Source organism: Sinocyclocheilus rhinocerous, unplaced genomic scaffold, assembly GCF_001515625.1.
Source record: "Sinocyclocheilus rhinocerous isolate Xijiao unplaced genomic scaffold, SAMN03320098_v1.1 scaffold110, whole genome shotgun sequence".
In the NCBI taxonomy this organism is placed as follows: Eukaryota; Metazoa; Chordata; class Actinopteri; order Cypriniformes; family Cyprinidae; genus Sinocyclocheilus; species Sinocyclocheilus rhinocerous.
Window position 1 is genome coordinate 822,091 of NW_015639867.1, and position 21,037 is coordinate 843,127.

General features: G+C 38.6%; 1 protein-coding gene across 1 annotated transcript in view; it reads right to left on the reverse strand.

Annotated features, from left to right (window-relative positions):
- The window catches only part of LOC107752230 (polypeptide N-acetylgalactosaminyltransferase-like 6), a 159,633-nt gene that overhangs the window by 24,388 nt on the left and 114,208 nt on the right, over nucleotides 1-21,037 (reverse strand). Inside the window, exons 2-3 of the mRNA XM_016568148.1 lie at nucleotides 14,559-14,744; nucleotides 9,500-9,683 (exon numbers count right to left, since the gene is read on the reverse strand). Of these exons, the coding sequence (XP_016423634.1) occupies nucleotides 9,500-9,683; nucleotides 14,559-14,715 (341 nt within the window). The 5' untranslated portion in view covers nucleotides 14,716-14,744. The remainder of the gene's footprint in view (nucleotides 1-9,499; nucleotides 9,684-14,558; nucleotides 14,745-21,037) is intronic.

Below are 21,037 nucleotides of genomic sequence, written 5' to 3' on the forward strand. Positions count from 1 at the left end.
CACAGACATAACCGACTGTTTTTGTAACTCGTGTGTTTTTAACGTAAACTTGTGTGTGAATGAGAAGTTAGTTTAGTACTCACATGCTGTGACAGCTGCTTTCTGTACGTGTGCACTCAGAAAACCGTATATCAGAAGTTTAAACTAATATTGTTTAAAACGCATGATTTCAGAGTGATAAACATGATAATCAGAACCAAAACAGATGTTTTTTAGCAGGTACGAGCTGTAATGGCGCAGCTCTATACAGACAGAGCACATTTAGGCCACGCCCACACCGGGGAGGAAAACAATCCAACGTTCTCCATTGACTTTCTATTGCGAGAACTACGTTTTTATAAGCTGTCGACCCCCCAAAAAACAAAACGAGTGTTTAGGACACAAATAGTTGTAGATGTCGGGGTATGTCACGTTGGGCCGGTTTAGTTGGATCATTTCTCAAACAAAAGGAAGGTTAGGAAAAGGGGCACTGACATAGACCAATAAAAATTAGTTTCTTAATATATCTCCTCCTCTCAGATTCACGTAGGGTGGTGAAATAATCCTTTGACATGGTTAAAAATAATGAATGGTCTTGTCGCCGATTACGTTTCCCTCCAGTGGGCGCAGTTCTCAGAGTAATATGACACGTTGCGCTATACTTCTGTGTCCTAAACGCTCGTTTTTTTGGGTCGACAGCTTATAAAAACGTAGTTCTGGGTTTTTTAGCTTGTTTACTGTACACCTTGTCACATAGCAGCTTTTAGGCATTGCTCTTTTTTTTTGTCATAAGTCAGAAATGACAAGGAGGCAGCTTCCCGCAATAGAAAGTCAATGGAGAGCGTTGGATTGTTTTTCCCCCCCGGTGGGCGTGGTTTCAGATTATGACTCGTCGCTCTGTCTCTATTCTGGAAAAGGGGGCGGAGAGCAGCAGCTCATTTGCATTTAGGCAGGCACGAAAAACAGCGTGTTTCTGCTTCCACTCAAAATAGGCATTTTCAAAATTATATAATAAATGATCTGTGGGGTATTTTGAGCTGAAACTTCACAGACACATTCTGGGGACACCAGAGACTTATATTACATATTGTAAAAAGGGGCATAATATGTCTCCTTTAAATGTGTATGGCTGTAGCACTATAGTAATTTACAGGGGATTCATTTAGGACACAGCCAGCTGTCAGCACGCTAATTAAAACACTACCACTGAAAATATCTAATGGTAAAAAAACAAAAAACAAACAAACAAAAAAAACACTTAAAACATATAAGAAAATCTAGCCAACCTTCATGACCCATTCCTAATTCAAAGCATTTGTTTTCCTTGTTTTCCCTTCCTTTTTAATCATGGAAAAAGTGCGAGCCACGCAGATGCCAATCACAATTTGCATTCAAGGCCTGAGCAACATAAATCCAATTAAGTTTTCTCCAAATACAACATTTATGAAGCTTAAATGTCTTTGTGGAGCAAGGAGGACACAGGCTGAAGAGCTCATCGGCTTTTCTTTTCTCTTTCTCTCTCTCTCCCATCATCCCCGCTGTCCCTGTGATTTCCATAAATATAAATCCACTATTTACTCCCGTTCCTGGCAAATTCAGCAGGAAGATTTCCATTCTCAGTAGAAAAGACCTCCATTTGGAAATGTCCAATCTTGCTTGAATGGTGGGTGGGAGGGGAGCGAGTTCCGGCATAATCATCTCTTTCTGAGTCCTATTGTGCAGCTGCATATTAAATGGTTAAAGTCACTCAAAACTGTGGGGGACTTAGAAGAGATTTGTAGTGGGAAATCACTTCCAATGTACTTCCTTGAAGTCAAGGTCAGAGTATGCATAAAGTGAGAGAGACACAGAAAGAGACAGAGACGGTAAGGCGGAGAAAGGATTGAGTCTATTGTCATCTATCATACTTTCCAGGAATCCCATTACACCTGGAGAGAAAACTTTATACATTTGCACATTTTTGTGAGTTCAAGGTGTCGTACACGCCAAGCAAGAGCATATGTGTGAAAGGCAAAGTGAATCACTATTAAAGCATATGTACACCATGAATCCATTATTCATTTCCTCCTTTGAGAAAGGCAGAAGATAGGGGACAATGTGACCCCATTATAGAAAGCCATCTCTAATGAATAAAGAGCCAATATGGTCTGTAATATATGGAAATAGGATTGGGCTGTTATCCTCTCCTGCCATTGACTGTGACCAGCTGGAGTGTCTTCTCATCCTGGCCAGAAAGGGGCGATGTGAGGACAAGGAATTATATAATAAATGATCTGTGGGGTATTTTGAGCTGAAACTTCACAGACACATTCTGGGGACACCAGAGACTTATATTACATATTGTAAAAAGGGGCATAATATGTCTCCTTTAAATGTGTATGGCTGTAGCACTATAGTAATTTACAGGGGATTCATTTAGGACACAGCCAGCTGTCAGCACGCTAATTAAAACACTACCACTGAAAATATCTAATGGTAAAAAAACAAAAAACAAACAAACAAAAAAAACACTTAAAACATATAAGAAAATCTAGCCAACCTTCATGACCCATTCCTAATTCAAAGCATTTGTTTTCCTTGTTTTCCCTTCCTTTTTAATCATGGAAAAAGTGCGAGCCACGCAGATGCCAATCACAATTTGCATTCAAGGCCTGAGCAACATAAATCCAATTAAGTTTTCTCCAAATACAACATTTATGAAGCTTAAATGTCTTTGTGGAGCAAGGAGGACACAGGCTGAAGAGCTCATCGGCTTTTCTTTTCTCTTTCTCTCTCTCTCCCATCATCCCCGCTGTCCCTGTGATTTCCATAAATATAAATCCACTATTTACTCCCGTTCCTGGCAAATTCAGCAGGAAGATTTCCATTCTCAGTAGAAAAGACCTCCATTTGGAAATGTCCAATCTTGCTTGAATGGTGGGTGGGAGGGGAGCGAGTTCCGGCATAATCATCTCTTTCTGAGTCCTATTGTGCAGCTGCATATTAAATGGTTAAAGTCACTCAAAACTGTGGGGGACTTAGAAGAGATTTGTAGTGGGAAATCACTTCCAATGTACTTCCTTGAAGTCAAGGTCAGAGTATGCATAAAGTGAGAGAGACACAGAAAGAGACAGAGACGGTAAGGCGGAGAAAGGATTGAGTCTATTGTCATCTATCATACTTTCCAGGAATCCCATTACACCTGGAGAGAAAACGTCATGCATTTGCACATTTTTGTGAGTTCAAGGTGTCATACACGCCAAGCAAGGGCATATGTGTGAAAGGCAAGGCCGTGAATCACTATTAAAGCATATGTACACCATGAATCCATTATTAACTTCCTCCTAAGAGAAAGGCGGAAGATTGGGGGCAATGCAACCCCATTATAGAAAGCCATCGCTAATGAATAAAGGGCCAATAAGGTCTGTAATATATGGAAATAGGATCCTGCTGTTATCCTCTCCTGCCATTGACTTCTCATCCTGGCCAGAAGGGGGCGATGTGAGGACAAGGATTCAACTTCAGCTCCGAGTTCCCTTTAGGTTGGGATAGATTCACAGACTGGGGTTATAATGTAATTTAACCCAACAGCTAACGCATGTCGCAAGGTAGCGAGGTGAATCATTCGCCGTGCTTCCATTAACGCCAATACGTTGGGTTTACTACTCTTTCTTCTTCTCTCAATCAATCAGAGAGAAGTCAGGGAAGAAAGCTCTGACTTCTCAGCGGATCAGTCATTGCACAAATGAGCTGTGATCCAGGTAGAGGGCCCGCTTTCATCTTGTAACAGGCGGTAAGATCTATATTAAGGCTTCTTAGCTGCATACGCTTCACACATGCGAATGCGCCAGTCTAGGTTGCTCAGCCAGCAGTCGAGGCGAGAGGTAATAAAGTACTAAAATAAAAGGATGGGGGATTTCGAAAGCCAGAAGGATTCTGTTCCATGGTCGAGAGCGGCTCGCAGGAGAGACTCATTACGTACCTGTCACGTCGCAAAGTTTTCCGCATCTCTCTTTCAGCGCAGATGTCGCACGGAGAACAAAGAGGGTGCGTGGAGACTGAATGGATGCATTTTGTCTTCCCCTCCTATGCTTCTTTTTCATCCTCATAAAAATGCCTCAGCCTGCTCCTTCAGAAGTAAAGTTAGCAAATTGGCAGAGGAGACGTCACCCCTCTAGCAACACGGCTCTGACGGAAGAGTCTTAGCCCACGTGAGAGGCTTGAGTGCACGAGGAGAGACACGTCAGCTTAACTTTGGCTTGTTAACTGCTTTAGGCAGATGTTATGTACTGTAGGGGGACTTTTCGCAGAGAATTGAAGGGGAAGATAAACAGCATACGGGGGACTTAGGACTGCCTGGTACACCAGACAGAGTTAAAAAGAACTGTTTGTGACTACACGCGTGGAATGGAAGGCAACAAATCTCTGTTGTGGTTTGCACTACGCATCAAACAGGCCTGGGTCTGTTAGGCCCTTCCTGTGAGAGAGACAAAGAGAGTGAGAATGGGAGCACAGATATGCAGGTCAGAGTAAAATGTGAGTCGGTGGGAGTTGAGTTTTTTTGGTGGTATGGTGTGAAATAAAAACACTGGAAGTACACGCATTTCTCTCTCAGAACTGAACTCTAGTATCACACTGTCTTTGCATCCTGCTGTCCAACTATCCCTCTTAATTCCCCTCAGAGACTGGCATGTAATGAGAAATGTCTCCTAGTACTCAGACTGTATTACAGAAGATATGAAGAATATTACTTTCTGCATTTATTTTTTTTGTATGCATTTCCCCAGCTTTGATTTTTCATAAGCATTTTCGCCAAATGACAAATCACAAAATGAATAAAACTTCAGTCACTAGAGAAATCAAATCCCTAGTTCTTACACTCAGATTTGTTGTTCATTACTTTTACTTCAGATCAAATACCTAAAACCCCTTAGATAATGTTTGAAGTGTCGAGACAAGGATTTTGATTAATATAATATTCTCTATCCTAAAAAAATCAGTATCAGGATTTTCAAGTAAATTAAAAAATTTACCTAATTACTTTTATTGTAATAAATTATTATAATATTATCATTCACTTTATAAAACGGTTTGTTCCAGTCCTGGATTCTGATTGGTCAGCAGTGTTTTATATTCACGATAAAACACAGCTATGACCGCTTCACCCAATGGTTCTGTGTATCACTGTGCAAGACCCTTAGCAACATAAACAATCAATAATATAGTGTCAAAGCTGTTTATGTATTTCAGCAAAATGAACTGTGTGTTATTTATTTAATGAAGTATGAGTGACCCCTGGTGATGTTGTGTTGCATCATTCATCTTTAATTTTGAGACCACACCCTTCCCCCTTCAAAAAAACAGAAGTTTTCTCATGCTGAGAGATAAGCAGATGTATGTATGTGCGAAAATATCATATATGGTGTTAAAAAAATAAATGACAGTAAATTCCTATTCTCTGTTTTTATTTGAGCTCCATAAGATGAGGCATGTTACATCGGAACATTCTCTTGCCGTTTACTGTTGCTGTCAGGAACTATCTTTTAGCAGAAGGACAGCATTTAACGAACTTTCTTCAAAAAAGTAACCTATCAATACATAAATGTTTGGTTTTCATATTTTTTATTGTGGTAACCGTTTTATAAAAGCTATAAGGTACTCGAGGCCTTGCTGTTTTGTGAATAAGTCACGGCTGAAGGGGTTGCAGGCACTGCACTTTGTGTCTTGCCTAACAACGCCCAGTATTTACAGTACACGCTCAATTTACAGCACACAAATAATATATTTATACATAAAGCTGCATGCATAAAGCATGGCAAGACGAATGGAGGAAAGAAGAATAGTGGGCAAAAACCGAAAGACAATGACAAGGACTGTCAAACACCAAGAAGGATTGTGTACAAACAACACAGAACTACTGCTGCCAGCAAACCTCAGTATCCACTCTGAAGACCCTGTTTTTTAAAAAAAACAAAAAACACAGAGAACATCACAGAGCTACATTGCTAAAACTTTCATCGCAGACGCCAATGCTAAAATCAAAAAACGATGGAGTCACGATCATAAAACCTGGATGGCTGGAGCACCAAAATGAACTTCACCCTCTGCCCTGTCCAGACAAATCCCCTCGAATATTATCAAACTACTGTAGGCAGTTTTAGAGAGAGGAGTAAGAAGCAGATTCCCTCCTTCAACATCTCTGAATCAACTGGCAGATGTTCTTATAGACAACATTCAATTGGAGACTAGTCAAAATGTGTATGAATCTATTCTAAGATGGTTGGAAGCTGTATTAAAGGGTTAGTTCACCCAAAAATGAAAATTATGTCATTAATTACTCACCCTCATGTCGTTTCAAACCCGTAAGACCTTCGTTCATCTTCGGAACACAAATTAAGATATTTTTGATGGAATCTGAGAGCTGTCTGACCCTGCATAGACAGCAACGCAACTGAAATGTTCCCAAGTCCAGAAACGTAGCAAGGAGATCTGTAAAATAATCCATGTGACATCAGTGGTTCATCCGCAATTATATGAAGCTACGAGAATACTTTTTGTGCGCAAAAGAAAAAAAAAAAAGACTTTATTCAACAATTCATCTCCTCCGCATCATGTTGTGATTTGATCTGAACGGAAACAGCATATCTGTGTGACGCAGCTGGCACAGAACAGCATATATTTACGTCCAGCGGATATTCTCCAAAATGGCACCATCAACGAATTGTTGAATAAAGTCGTTTTTTTTTTCTTTTGCGTACAAAAAGTATTCTCGTAGCTCCATATAATTGTGGATGAACCACTGACGTCACATGGATTATTTTACAGATCTCCTTGCTACGTTTCTGGACTTGGGAACATTTCAGTTGCGTTGCTGTCTATGCAGGGTCAGACAGCTCTCAGATTCCATCAAAAATATCTTAATTTGTGTTCCGAAGATGAACGAAGGTCTTACGGGTTTGAAACGACATGAGGGTGAGTAATTAATGACAGTATTTTCATTTTTGGGTGAACTAACCCTTTAAGGGCAAATTATGGTAAAACTACTTAATTAGGAAATATTGACTATGTCCCAGGTGTTCACATTATTTTGTCTAGAATTTTTCTGCCTGCCTATCTAAAAGTTCTAGGCACACGCTAGTCGCATGTAGTCAGTAATGCTGACAGCCCGGCAGAGTGGAACAGATATACAAAGGTGTGTTTGATCCCTAACAGGTGGGCATGGGTTGAGCCAGTGACTGCAGAAAATATGACTTGCCCTCAGGCCTTGGAGGAGGAGTGGGATGCTGGATGAACTACAGTGGGCCGTACTGGGCACAGCATACAGAAGAACCAGCAACCCGAGGGGAGGGAGAGGTCTGGAGTCCACAGAAAGTCACAGAGGTCTGAGGATAAAGCCCTGCAGCATCCCACTAATGTTAACATTCTAATCCACATGTGTGCAGCAGCAGTCATGAAAGGCTGGTTGTAAGACTGTGTAAGAGTGTGTTTTTGTTTTGGTGTACATAAGTGAGTGAGAGAGTCTTCACTCAGACTTCTGCAGAGGAGACGCAGTGCGTCTGCACATATAAACACAAACACACACTCCGCCACACTCAGGAAAGCTGATTTTCTCAAGACCTCATATCCACCCCAAAACACACACACACACACACACACACACACACACACACAGGAAGACATTCACTCTCCCAACACACAAGAGTGTCTCTCTACTGCAGTCATTCCCATCCAAGGGTGGAAAATTATCAATTTTGTTTGGTTAAAACTATAAAACACAAGTTATGACTTAAAAAATAAAAATTAAAAATTAAATAAAATAATGTTGACAAATATAATCTTGTGATTTTTCCCCCCAGCAATTAATCACTAAACAATTTTAAGGAAAGAGATCAATATAGTATGTGTGAGGCAATTTATGTGGATGACACTTACAGCAGAACATATTTGCATATACAGTATAAAGTAGAATTTCTTTCTAGATTTCTTTCTCTGCTCATATCGCTTGCACTTCCTGAGAAAACAACTAATTTTTTTACCCATTTGACTGCATCAAATGTCTCAAATCAAACTAAATCTAGTTATAAAATAATAGATTCAATATTTCTCAAATTGCTTCAATTTACTCAAATTGTCTCAGTTTGAGCTACTTGGTGTGTGAGTTTTTCACCCACTGTTTTTAATTTAATTTAGAGTGAATTATTGCAATAATGGCCATATCTAGTATAATCAGCATTAGAAGAAACACATTTCTGATTAGCTGTAGATGACTTGAAGCCTTCTGATGGGGCTGTGAGGGCACATCAGACAAAAGAAAAAAAATGTAGTGAAAAGCTGCTTGTGACGCTGAAGGTTACTAATACTAAACTCTGAATCATAGATTGACATGAGCTGTTGTAGAAAACTGGTAAAAAAATGTTTACATGTGAACATTGAAACACAATGGAACAGTATGGAAATGAAAGCCTTGGGATTAAGGCTCCTGGCTAATAATTGAGGGTATCATAAGTGCAGGTCACTGGTCAGAGAGACATTTCATATATCCTCTATTCATGCCCCACAATACAGGTTTAATGAGGTCAATCACAATGTCTCGGTGCAGGAGATATAAATGAGATTTTGAAACAGACTGGCAGATCAAAAGCGAAAGCAAATTGGAGAGGGAACAATAAAGAATAAAAAGGAAGTCAGAAAGAAAATAAAAAAATTCAAATTGCAGGAATTTCATTGAACACAAAAAAATAAAAAATTGAAAGGGCAGCACATATGTTTTTTTGATTCACCAAAAAAAGAAAAAAAAAATCTCTGCAAAACTGCCCACTGTATAATTATCAAGACGTATGTGCTTTAGGATCATTTATTGGATCAATTTGCTCAATAATTTGTGATTTGGAAGAATATATGGTGTGTTTGTGTTTGTGTATCTCAAACTGTAGGGAACGGCACCAAAAAGAGTAGAAAATGTGAATATGTGTAAATATTCACATATATGAATATTTATATAATAATAATAATTTTGAAAACTGATCAACAAATAAAGAGATCTGTTTAAATAGTATATAATATTACAAACAACTTCTAATGCAAATAAATTATTTTTCTTTGTATTCTTCAACTTTGTATTCATCAAAGAATCCTGAAGAAAATTCTGAAGGATCATGTGACACTGAAGACTGGAGTAATGGCTGCAGCTTTGACATCATAGCAATAAATAACATTTTAAAACAAAATATTAATAAAATAATATTTCATAATATTACATATATGATTTTTTTCTGTAATTTTGATCAATTAAATGAAGAATGTGCTTTTTCATTCCACTGCACTACTTTTCCATTATTTATCTATGTGAACATGCTAGACAGACTTGTTTGCCTGATGCACTTGAATCTTTTGGGTCTCACAGTGTGTCTATTATTTGTAAAAACGTTTTTTATTTCTATAAATCATTTCAAGTAAAAATAACTTTTTCTCTGGCCCCCTGAGGAGTATAAGAGACTTTATTTACATTGGTAATTAACAGTGTAAGACTGATTTCACTCACTCGTATGGGTCGCTGGGGTCTGGTCCTTGTAGTTCAGATGGGATGGGAATGCGTTTATAGTACATCTCCCAGTCAAAGGCTCCCCTCATGGCGTCCCCCGCCTGTGCCTCGTATCCAAAGTGGTTATGGTCAATCACGTCTATCATGGGACACACAATGGTTTTGGGGTTCTGTGCGATCTGGTCTGCAGGCAGAGGGCAAGGAGAGAAAAGGAGAAGAAAAGTTAGGTAAAGCTAGAAATCTTCCCTTTCCGTCTCTTCACAAACACTGCGTGGAGAAGAGGAGGAGAGGAAAGAAAAGAAAGGGGAGGCAGCGCCTCTCAGGAGTCTCCCTCCTCTCCTGGATCACTTGCTCTCCTTCGCTCTGCTTGGCTGAGTGTGGTGACCCTGTGAAATTTAAAGCCGCCACAGCCGCCCGGCGATTAGAAACAATTACAGCGCTTCAAAGTAGGTTTGCTCCACGGAGGGCCGAGCAGAAAGGACCCTCGGCCCTTAACTCTATCTCTGTCAGTCAGCAGCCGCTAAGCCGTCCCAGATCTGTCACCCACACTCTCCCTCAACCCCACTGCACTACTGGACCATGGAGATCACAGAGAGAAAGCAAAAGAGAGGGAACAGACCTGGAACATGGGCTTAAAAACACAACACCACACACCTTAAACAAATACATCATGAAGATTAAACTCAAGAGCTGTCTCTGTCTGTCTGAAACTGAGGCTGCAGTGACCATTGCAAGACTCAGTGCTTTAGTCATACTCACAATGATAATTGCTGATGAATGATCATTTTGTTTTAGAAAATGAAGTCTCTTAAAACACACTTTACTAGACTTTTATGAACTTGGTTTTTATCCAAGGCAACTTACATTGCATACAAATGAGATATTTTATGAGTCTATGCATTATTTAGGAATAAAACCTGACTTTGGCATTGCTATAGCACTATGCTTTGCTGTTTGAGCTGTATGATTTATTGATTGATTGATATACATTTTTATTCAGCATGGCTGCATTAAATTTATGAAAAATGACAGTAAGGATATTTGTATTTCTCTTCCAAACAACATTTTTTTTTCTATTCATCAAAGAATCCTCAAATAGCACAACTGTTTTCAACAATAATTACAAGAAATGTTTCTTGAGCACCAATTCAGCATATTAGAACGATTTCTTTTTTCCCCCTGAAAGTAATGAAAATTCCCACCACAGCGTAATTTCCACCACAGCTAAAATTATGCGTTAATTAACATTCTTTGATGGAAATTACACTTTTGTCTTGCTAATAGCAATTTAAAAAAGTGTCTTAAATACCTAATATTTTCATGCATTTTGAATAATTCAACAAAATTATGCAGCCTGAATGGAAAAAGTTTTACACTAAAAATAAAAAAAAATAGTTCTCTATATTTTCACACATCATGTCTTGTTTCATCTCAAGCTCTTCACTGACACTTCACACTTTCATATTTCCTGAAAAACTGATATTTTATATTTTTACACAATAAATATATATATATATATTATGAATTGTCATAGTTTAAGATTTAAAGTCTAAGGGCCAGATTTACTAAACACTGCAAATTAGCGCCAACACGCAATTCCAAACCAGGGAAATCTCTGTGGGTGATTTACTGACAATGCGCAAATTAAAGAACACAGGCGCAACATCTCATTTACATATCGATCAATGCAATATACCAAGTGCAGCGCAAATTAGCATAGTTGCAAATTAGCAGAGCTGATGCTCATCAGGTGCGGGTGATCTACTTACAACACAGGCACAAAATAGTTTAAGACATGCTTTTTTTGGGTGGTAAATAATGGCGCAAATACCAGTAATTTGACGAGCGCAAACATTAGTAAATCGCGTTGCGTGATTCATTTTAATACTCTCCTCCCATAAATTTTGCGTCTGAAAGAGAAACTCCTACAAATGCATATTCAATAAGGTCAGGCGCAAAAATAACTGTGTCCACCCAAAAAAAGCACGCCTTTTCAGCGCTAAATCTTCACTGCGCATCTTTAGTAAATCCTGAGAGTACTATTTTAACGCCAGAAGACTACCGCCTAAGTGTGGGAGAAGGGTTATAGTAAAATCAATATGCAAAAGGCATTTGAAAAGCAGCAAAAATAAATGTTGAAATTATGGTAAAACTTTTCCAAGACCCTTTTAAAGTGATCATCATATAACACAAATTCAACAAGTTGGAATAAGGTGTATGTAGGTTGTATGTTTTTTGAATACTAGTCATCAACCTCCACAAACATCCAGCATCCATCCATATGATGTGACGGCAACCAAAACAATGTCCTCTCCACTGATAACTGGTGTGTGGTCAGAACAATTTAGCCAGTTCTTAGGAGGTCTCCCATCCAGATACTAGTTAGGCTCAACTGGGCTTAGTATTAGTGGATAGCCAGTCAAGAGCTGTGGGGCTATAATCTGTTGGCTTTCTCCTGCAGCAGACAATTTTCTGTGCTTTTTCTATTGTTGTATAGTGAATACAAGCAATTCTGTTAGTATACCGGTAGCTTAACTACAACTAAGCACAAATTACAAGAATACACATGTATTGCAGTGCAATGCTACAAATAGCTGTTATGATTACATGAAGAATTTACTGTTGGCTTTGTGTCATTAGTTAGGATAGAGGACGTTTTCTGTCGAGAGCTGTTGGCTTTGCATTTGTTTATGTGTGTGTGTGTCAGTTCAAGAACAGGCTTTCCTAAACAGCTACCGCACAAACAACCACCTGCGTTCTCCTGCCAACACTCACATATCATGCCTTTGTTTTCTCTCTGGCACCGAGTATCCACTTTCCTACCATAAGAACCCGCTCTGCTGTGGCGCTTACTGGGGCTGAATCCTTTGTTTGATTCTTTATCCTGTTGTAGAAGTCTAATGTGAAAACCAAGGACTCCATCTGCCGTCTGCCCAGTTGACGAAGACAAATGAAGAAGAATTTAGAGGAAGACTAAGGAGAGATTTCGGAATTAGATTGGACTGATTTCTGTAAGAGTAGCAAAACAGCATCAAACCAGACAGACCAGACTGCACATTGTAACAACATTTCAGTGCATTTCTAAAACAATTTGAAGACAAAGGACACAAAGATCACACTTAGGAGGACACAATTCCGGCACAAAGTAATTTCAGTTGTCCTGGAGATGCTGGATTTTTCTATAGAAGACATAAGCTCTATTCAAAGGGGAATAATTTTCTCTGAGGAGGTCAGCTTAATTTCTGTTTCTCAGACATACTTTATGAGTATGAATCACACATGCTTGTGCATTTTCACACAACCTTAGTAAAAATTACAGAGGAAAATACTGTTTTTCAGTGGTCCTCTGATACAATGTAATACTGTCTGGATAGGAATGTATGTGATGGCTCATTTTCACATGAATGCTTCTCCTCATTTATTTTGACTGTCGTTGAATCCTGTAGCTAAAGCTAAATTTCACGTTGCGCTGTCTGGTGCACCTTTATTACAACTTTCTAGATAACAGTTGGTGGCACAAGTGCTGTTGGCATGCCATCTGACATAAAACGATAATTAAATGAATAAGGAGAGCAGGGAAAACCGCCATTGTCAGAGTCAGCCATTTAAAAAAAAATTTCTTCCCTTAACTGATTTCTTTTAAATAGGGCTGCATTTATTTAATCAAAACACAGTAAAAACAATCATATTTTGTATTATTATTACAATTTAAAATAAGTGTTTTATATTATATATTTTAAAAGGTTAAAAATGTAGTCCTGTGTTGCAAAGCTGAATTTTCAGCAGTCATTACTCCAGTCTCTAGTATCACATGATCTTGCAGAAATCTAATATTATAATCTAATTCTAATATGCTGATTTGCTGCTCAAGACACATTTTTTAATATTATCAATTAAAAAAAAATTGGGTAACACTTTGAAATGCTTGATCTCATGGTAACAGGGACTTCTGTTATTGGCAGAATCAAGGAGGACTTCTCTTTTACAATTATGAGTAATGTAGTTTTTCCACCAGAAGTTCTTTTCCTAAATTTATCTTTAATGACACTGAACTCACACAGCCTTGTGGCTTCGACAGAGGCACATATTATTGAGTAACACTCTCAGATCTCCCAAATGTTTATTTTTTATTTAAAAAAAAAATCTCTATAGGAAGACATTAATGAGATTTTTACTCCCAGAACCAAGCTACTGTATGCCATAATTGCTGGAGAGTTCTTGATAAAACATAAAGTACCATTTGTGCTTGGGCAAAAGTTTGTTTCCTTTGGTCATTCCATTTTAAAGGCATGAAACCTAGGCGTATCTGGCCAAACATCATTTATAAATAGTCTGATTGCATCCTATCTATCAAGCAATGGTCAGATGAGAAGACTGGTGGAGCCCAGTCCTTCACATTACAGATCAGAGCTCTGTTTCAAACAGCCTGCGACACAGTACCTGCCGTGCGCTTGTGCATCAGCTCCACTCTAATCATACATGCCAGGCCGCATCCCAGCATGCCTCTCAAAGGCCATACACAGCTCACTGTAACCAATTAGAACTCGCCGTGCTGTGCCAACAATCTCTGGGATGACCGCCTGATGTTCAGCCCAGCAAAAAAAACAAAAAACGACAGATCAAGCCTACTAACTAAAAACCAAGCGTGCATCAGATCAATAAGCATCGATATGTGCAAAACATTTGCTGAAGTAGACATTTTAAAACCTCTTATAACAGGGTCATGCTCATCTAAAGCCGTCTGGATTTGCAATGCTCATGTGGCGCAGCGGGATACGCTATAGATTCTATCCTCAATGAGTCTGAAAACAAGCCACAGACAAGAAACAAGGAGATGGAGGATTTTAGTTTTTTTTTAATCAACCGACTGCAGGGGGAAAGACTTTGGACGGGAAAAACCAATTGAATTTTGAAATTGCTAGATTCAAAAGAGAAAGATAAGCACAAAGAACATTCTGTGGGATTTTCAGTGGCTTGTGTTTTCTCACAGTGATAAAAAACAGAGAAATCTGTGGCTACGTGCTGCCGCCAGGGTAGGCAGTTTTTTATCTGGACTCACCGAGCAGGGGCGGCAGCCAGTTGATGTTGGCTTCACAGTGAGAATCCAGGAAAGTAAGGACTTCTCCTCTAGCCACCGATGCTCCCAGCAGCCGTGTGCGGATCAGACCCTCTCGCTTCTTGGTGCGCACGATACGGACCTTAGGAAATCTGGACATGTACTCCTCCAGATGCACCCTCAGGTGCTCTGAAAAAGTGGCAGAGGAAAAAAAGACAGAGATTACTAGAAAGAATGCACCGGGAAAAAAGGAAATGACATAAGTCTAGGCTTGTGTTCAGTTAAAGGAAAAAGGAGGGAGATTGATTGTGTGTTGCGGTGCAGTGGTGCGGTAATTTAATCTCAGAATTGTTTCTCTATTCTCGTGGCCCCATTCAAGGGCATTAATGTTTAACACCCCATAAGATTCCTCCATTGTTAACACTTAAATTAATTGCTGAATGTCTTAGTTTCTAGAATATTAATCAGAACAAACAGACCCAATGTTAATTCTTTGGCTAAACTTAATTCAATTGCAGTTGTTCTACATGTTGGAAATGAGTTTTCATAACCAAAAATTACAATGAAGGCTCGACTCAAACACTTTGCGCAATGCAAGTAAAGAAACTTAGTTGATTGAACAAGTACCAATAATAGTAGATGTGAGTAATTCAAACGTTTTCAGGTAAGTTACAGCGAACATTAAACTCTAAAATGTCTCCCTGTTTTTTTTTCATTCAAAAACACAAAATAATATTTAATTTATTCTTCTGCTCCAGTCAGATGCAAAGCATCATGGGATCTAGAACTCCACTGCCCTGTTTCAGTCAATGCAATAAAAATGATTCATGTAGTCACACAAATGGATTAAGTAAATTTCCATTTTACAAAACTGAACATAGTGAAATTATGACAAAATGCTCAAGAATTGCTACATTAGCTCATTAAATTTATATATCTTTTATGCCCAACACTGCTACACTTGGAAATCAGCTTTCAATGCAATGTTTTTCAGCCAATATGGATGCACACACATCTTTAATTATGTGAATGAGGTAAACACAAATGAAAAGCGAAACAGATGGAAAAAGTAGATTTTCTCAGTGTTAGTCAGGGAGTGGGTAATGTATTTGACCCCTTTCAGTGACAGCACAAAGAAACAGCAAAGGCAGTCATTTCAAAAGGAAAAAAAATGGAGGGAAGTCTTATCTTTCCACACATTACTGTTTGTTCATTTTCAGAAGCAGCAGGAGTTTGCTGCAGCTTGTCGACCGTTTGCATATTATTCAAATACAAAGCATTAATACCTACACAAACTCAATCACCACTTCCCAGCTGCTGTGTCTGTGCATGAGTGTGTGCGTGTGTCCATGTGACTTTGTGTGATTAGATGCTTTGGAGGTACCAAATACATGGGCTTTGGATTACCACCAATAACATAAATCCATTAGGTACAGCAGCCATGTGTTGATGGAAGGTTTGAACTGGAAGGACCGGTGAATTTCTTCATTACATATGAAAGCTGTGAAGCAGGCATCAATAAAGTTATGCACATGAAAAGAGTCACGCTTTGACTGAAAGGTTTGTGTGCTATGTTTGACTTCAAGAAGGAATCGTTCATACATTTAAAAACCTCTAAAGTTTTCACATTAAAGATGCTATAATGGTTCTTCGTGCTTCATGAATCCTGAAAGAGATGTCTTCAAATCAAAACACTACATTTTTTTTCAAAGCACACAAACAATGTTTGACAAAATGCATCTATAAACAGCTGATATACATCCACAACAGCTGTGGTGTTCCTAATAGGGATGAGCATGAGCACTTGAGAACTAGAGTACTCAGAAATGACAGTAATGATCTGTAATTACTTTCTTTTTTTCATCCAATTATATACAAACACATCAAAAATAGTTTTCTATTTAATAGTTTCAGTTACTTACAGTGCATGCATAATTTCTAAGCCAATGAGCATTTCATATAATTTGTATTTATAATGTGCTTGAAAAAATAAGATCAGAATATCAACTTGCCTAATAATTATGCAATTCTGTAGGCTTGAAATGCAGAAGGAATGTATGTAAGCCATAATTTACACTGAAACCTAATGGTGTGTGCACACCAAAAGAGAAGCGAATATTTGTATTACGTTACATGCTCTTTTTCCTGCCACTCGCATTAATAAAAACATAATAATGCTGTCTTCCATTTTCTGATACAATCGGACATGTAAAATTGGACATGTCAATAAGCTCTTCGCTGATTGGCTTGCGTGACAATACGTCATGTGAATTTCTCGCTCAAGTTGACATTTTTCAACTTGCATTGAAGATGCGATTGAGACGAATATCGTGTGTTTGCAGCAATCGCGATGCCCAATTTGTGTCATTCACTTTGCCTGGTGTGAATTTGCGTCCTTGCATTGACTTTGTATGTAATCTACTCACACAAATAATTCAATTCACTTTTGGTGTGCACACACGATAACTCTACAGAGCTTTGAAAATATTGCAACAACATTGTCTCAACCAATTGCGTGAGTTTGGGGTGGGCTGTTTATCTAAACCAGTAGCAATATGCAGGAGTGTTTAGGAAACCTGTATGACAACAATCATTAATTTTATTTCAATTTTGAAAATGTTAATCGATACATTTAATTTAGAAAATAAGTAGCACAGTGATCTGATGTTTTTCCCTTTTGTTTTTAAGGGAGAATTTATTTAACAATAAACCCATGTGACATGATATTTACACGTATGATGTCTATACACCTCCGGTAAACTCCAAAAAAGACCCATTGTGTCAGAAATGCAGCACTGACATATTTATTTTTAATATGGCACTGAAAAGATTGGCAACTTAATGACAGTAGCACTTCAGACCCTCAGAGAGTTTCTGGTTTGTGTACAGAGAGCTCACTGCAGGCCCCCAATGCAATTATAAACAACCCAAACAGAGCAGGACATCTGTGATGAAAAATAAAAGAGTATATTAGCCGATGGGGAGACAGTATGTGGGGCGTTCATCTGGTGGACGTCTAACAGCAATGTGTGTGTGTGTGTGCATGCGTGCTTGTTTCTCTTGTTCAGTTCTTTCAGGCCAGAGGCCAAACTCACTTCAGGGAACCTCCAGCTGCATCCTCACTGTCTACTAAACTCCGACAAAGTCACCTGCCAGCGCAAAAGTTGCATTCAAACCTTTCTTTTTGTTGCTTTCCTTCTCGCTCTCTCTGTTCTTCTCAACTCCCAGGGTGTCTGGCCTTCAAATAAATGGCCCCAATAAAAGTGACAGCCTCAATATGAGTTGCCACTGTACTCTGATCCCACTGAGCTGAGGTGGGGAGGAGACTCGCAAAACTTTTCCAGGCTGCTGTTTTAGTGTAAGTGGCTCACAGAAGCGAAAGTGTCGGGTGGGTTTTCTCTCTCTCTTTTTCCATGTCCTACGAGCGCTTGATTAAACGAGGTCATAAATCATTGGTGCTGATGTGTGGCAGGCCGAGCGGTGGGGAAGGAAGTGACAAATAAACAGTTATGTGGAAAAGGCAAAGTTTCGTATCCCGCTGGCATATGGCTGACAAGTCATGATGAAGGCCAGGCGCATTCTCTGCTTTGATGGTTTGCAGACAGACCTCTCTGGGCCACTACCTTCCCAACCTGGGTGGAAAATTTCATTTTTCTCTTTCCCTGGTGGTCTGTCATTAAGACAGATGGTCGAGAACCACTTGCACCGTTCAAGGTTTTGATCGTTTTTGAGACAGAAGCACATCTTCCCGCACTGTACCCTTCAAATCACATTCAAATCAACACTGGTGAGATGTGAGACTCTCTGAACAGTGCTTCATTAGAGCTTGTTTCTTTGATACAAGAGCTACGGAGGGGCTAAAATTACCACTGTCTCTGCAATTCAGACTTAATGAGCCAGAGATTCACACCAATGAATCACTTGCTTTAATTGTTGCTGCGTTACTGCATGAACTCACTCAGAACCATATTGTTTTACTGGTGCGGTTGGTAATAGGAAGACAAAAGAATATCCCCTATTATTAGCTGAGAGGCATAAAAGATAATAATTGCAGCTCTGACCATATAGTGCCCTTTGGTATCCTTTTTTTTTGCAAACTATCAAAGGACACTGATCATTAATGTGAGTTTCTAAGGTTATTTGGGGGTGAGGGGGTTGGCATAATAAAAAAAAGAAAAAAAGTAGCACACAGAATATCTAATAGGGTCAGGACACACAATTGAGCCACACATACATACAAACAAAGAACAATGTGAAAATTTGCTTTTCAAAGACCTCACAAGAGTTCAAATTCTGAAGTTAATTAGGAACATAAATATGCAAGCTTGTACAACAAAAACAGCTGGATGCAAAAGACGTTGTGTTTGTCTGTGGATGTTTTTGTGTTATGTGCAATTACAGACACTGTAGAAATGCTGCTGAGAAACTAATATAGGATTTATTGGAATTAATAATATTTATTCTACACTGAAGCAGATTTCTTTTGCTTCAGAATGCACTACGTTAAAAAAATATTTAAAAAAAATTAAGAAATCATTCCAATTCAAAATCAGTTTCTACTGTATTTTAGCCAAATAAATGCAGCTTTGGTGAACATAAGAGACACTTTTCAAAAACATGAAAAAAATTTTGCTGACCCCAAACTTAAAGGGATAGTTCACCCAAAAATCTTTATGTACTCACCATAAAGTTGTTTCAACCCTGTAAAAGTTTAAAAATTGATGGTCCCTATTGACTTCCATAGTATTTTTTCCATACTATGGAAGTCAATGGGGACCATCAATTGTTTGGTTACCCACTCTCTTCAAAGTATATCTTCTTTTGAGTTCATTAGTATATGTAATTTCCTTCACTTAAAGAGCAGGTCATATGCTTTTTTAAAGTGTCCTAATATTGTGTTGGAGTCCCCTACAACAGATTTAAATGCATCTAAGGTCAGAAAACACTGTAAATTTCCCAGAATATACATTTATACATAGAGTCATTTGTCCATGATTTCGAAATGGTTTGTTAGATTCAGTTCTGAGCAAAAGGTCTGTAAAACCCTCCCTTCCATAAGCCTACTCTGCTCTGATTGGTCAGCTGGCCAAGCCTGTTGTGATTGGCACAAAGAGGAGCGCTTGAGCAAGTTAGCGAGAGCTACCATCTGTGTTGCCAAGTCTGCGGTTATTTTTGATGTCGTGGGTTGTAGCGACCCCAATAATGTCATATTTAGGTACTGGAATGCAAATTTACCAGGGGAACCCCGACTGAAAGCGTGTATTTTACACCCCAGAATGCAATTTTTAAAGGGGGACCACCCTCGAAACATGATTGTTTTGAGTAGCAATTGGGTGGGTTTTGTTGTGACAACCTGGCAACCCTAGCATGCACCTTTACATAAAACAATAATATAGTGCTCCAAGTTCCAGTTCTTAAAATAATGACATAAAAACATTTTGTTTAACACTTATGCAAGCGAATCGTGCCCGCAGCTAAAGTTTAGCTGCTAAACTGTAAACACTATCAAAACAATAATGGTGGATAGGTTAACCGAGTGCTAACGTGACTAACTGATGAAACAATACAGTTTGAAAACCAAAATATTCCCAGGGAACACACATACTGGTAAAAAATTTATAGCCTGAATGCACTGTAAGTCGCTTTGGATAAAAGCGTCTGCTAAATGCATAAATTATTATTATTAATTAATTAATTAAAATATGTCTACTGTAATGTCTGAAGAATGACAGACAAAAGATGCTCCGTGTCTTAACCTTTAATTATAACGCAGAACAGCTGTATCACATGCGCACCAACAGCACTTTCACAATGATTATAAAGTCTGTGCGCTACACTACATTCTTTATTATTAAACGAAGTAATTAGAACAACGACAGTCTACATTAATCGACACATTCTTAGGAAATAGTGGGTGCACAGCGAATTATCATTAAATTATCAGTATTATTTCAGTAAAACAGTAATATCGTGCTTTACCTGGAAACCTAAAGCTGCACTATAGGTATACATCACATATTAGCACAAAAAAAAACTAGATATTTTGAGCACTCAATTGAAAATGTTCACATAACGTATCAATTGTACTTATAGGTTGTGGTTCGGAGACGCTTGTTGGTCCAAATAAAGAAGATTAGAAGCCAACGAAGATAAAAGGCAAGATTAGAGAAGCAGTCCTCGGTAAAATGTCGAGCACAACAAAAGGTTAGAATTGTATTGCTGTGGTATAGTGGAACACAGCATCTTCTCGACACAGAGAGTGTTCGTATTTCGTGGGCAGGTGGGGATTATGCTAATGTGTTACCCAGTGATGTAGATCGGTAACAGGCAGACGATTCAAAAACATAACGACTCGTTAAGGCGATTCTGAGTCGACTCTTTCTTTTGAGAGACAATGATATAGCAAAAGATAAAAACCCATATGACCTGCTCTTTAAGATTTAATTAATTTACATTGCACTTATCCAAGACCTCCAAGACCT